Raw genomic sequence first — 1,782 nt, 5'->3', positions numbered from 1 at the left:
TACATATCCCTGTAACAGAGATAGATTAATCACATCTAAAATGAAGATCAAAGAGGGAAGTAACAAATTGAGACTCTGCATCACAGTGATATCAAACCAATCAGCAATCATGTTTTTCTGTTGCATTTTGCACCATATATATCTACACATTTTTGCACTACTCTGGACTTTGATATGGATGCGTTTTGCACCATGTTTTTTCCTCCCACACTGTTTAGATTTGATCACTGCTGCACTTTATGAATGGAAATGTTCATTTCCCTGCTAAGCTGCTGCTCATTCAGTGTCTGAAAGCTGCACTAAACCAAATTTCGTTTTGTATACTCTCTATACAAAATGATAATAAAAGTCTAAGATGCTGGATTTGATCAAAGAAAAACAAAATTATTTAAGAAAGTTACTTAAAGTTATTCATTAAATTTTTCCTTCCAACCTCCACATTCCTGGTTTAAAATTGGTATGTTTACCACTTCACAGAAATATCATTCCTTTTTACTTAAAAACTAAAAGATACAGATTTTAATAAGCTTCTCTATAAAACCCCATAGAGAAAAATGAAGGCCCTTATTTGTATCATTTCTATTTCCTCATGTAAACAGCGACACAGGATGCAAGATTTTAGCAGCAACATTTTAATAGAACATCATAATAAAGAGAATAAAATCGCATTTCTAAAAAAGAACAGGTCCCAAAATACATCAAACTTTAATAAAATGTCCTTTATGTCATCTAAGACAGAAAATACGCTTGTTTTCTATGTTTCAATGATCAGTCTGGGCTCCAGCAGAGAATCCCATCGTTCCATCACCTGTCAGAGAAACAGACACGGATCAATTTAACAAACACATCTGAATAAGGCTAGGATTTAATCTGAACTGTGAATGGCTCATTGCTGCTAATCCGCAGAAGCTCGTACCGTAGATCCTCTCTGCACGGCGTACTCCACTCTCTCTGAGCCGTCTGGATTCTGATAGACCAGGTCAAACTTTCCAGGTTCAGAAGGAGCTGCTGGGGAAGTGAAATCACAGGGTGGGTGACGGAGCCGGTAAAACAAGACAGGAATGATGCTCAGATCATTCATTTCTATTAATACAGAGTTTTATAAAAGCTTTTTGGTTAAAAGAAGGAAACGTTTTCTGGAGATGAGATTATAGAGTGAAAAACACAGAGAGGGAATGTGGCCAATGGTCTGTTCTGCTAGAGAACCTGCTGTTTCTATGGAGACAACTGTAATCAATCAGCTAAACTTTTCTATAACAGCAGCTTCTCCATAAAACTGAAGCTCTAAGTCACAACACCAAGGTGATCAGGCCACATTATGCAGCAACTAATAAATCTGGACTTTAAAACTGACTTAAACGTGACGAACATTCAATTTCCTGCAAATTACCAGAAGATGTAATAAAGTCCAATCATTACCTGTTATTTATAAAAAAAATACGGCATCTCCTCTTTTTCAAAAATAACATTATTGTAATGAAAAACATTATGTAATAAATAAACCTGAACCAGTCTTTGTGTTTGATCAATATACAGGAAATAACCGCCGACTCATGGATCCTAAAACCTTTACGGATCTAAATCCTTTATAGATCCTAATCCTTTAGGAATCCAAATCCTTTATGGATCGTAATCCTTGATGGATCCTAATCTGTAATAGATCCTAATCCTTTATCTATCCTAATCCTTGATGGATCCTAATCCTTGATGGATCCTAATCCTTTATCTATCCTAATACTTCATGGATCCTAATCCTTTATGGATCCTAATCCTTGATGGATC

The 1,782-nt window shown here is 35.7% G+C and overlaps 1 protein-coding gene across 2 annotated transcripts in view; it reads right to left on the bottom strand.

The window, feature by feature from the left end:
* Nucleotides 1-543: 543 nt before the first annotated feature.
* LOC107081186 (coilin-like) overlaps nt 544-1,782 on the bottom strand; it is a 6,003-nt gene continuing 4,764 nt past the window's right edge. Inside the window, exons 3-4 of one of the 2 annotated variants that reach the window (XM_015369386.1) lie at nt 917-1,005; nt 544-808 (exon numbers count right to left, since the gene is read on the bottom strand). In XM_015369386.1, the coding sequence (XP_015224872.1) occupies nt 755-808; nt 917-1,005 (143 nt within the window). In that variant the 3' untranslated portion in view covers nt 544-754. Of the gene's footprint in view, nt 809-916; nt 1,009-1,782 lie in introns of both variants that reach the window. The other variant, XM_015369385.1, reaches the window with a different exon arrangement.

Source organism: Cyprinodon variegatus, unplaced genomic scaffold (assembly GCF_000732505.1).
Source record: "Cyprinodon variegatus isolate N-32 unplaced genomic scaffold, C_variegatus-1.0 Scaffold3308, whole genome shotgun sequence".
Lineage (NCBI taxonomy): Eukaryota > Metazoa > Chordata > Actinopteri > Cyprinodontiformes > Cyprinodontidae > Cyprinodon > Cyprinodon variegatus.
This window is presented reverse-complemented; position numbering and strand designations above follow the sequence as displayed.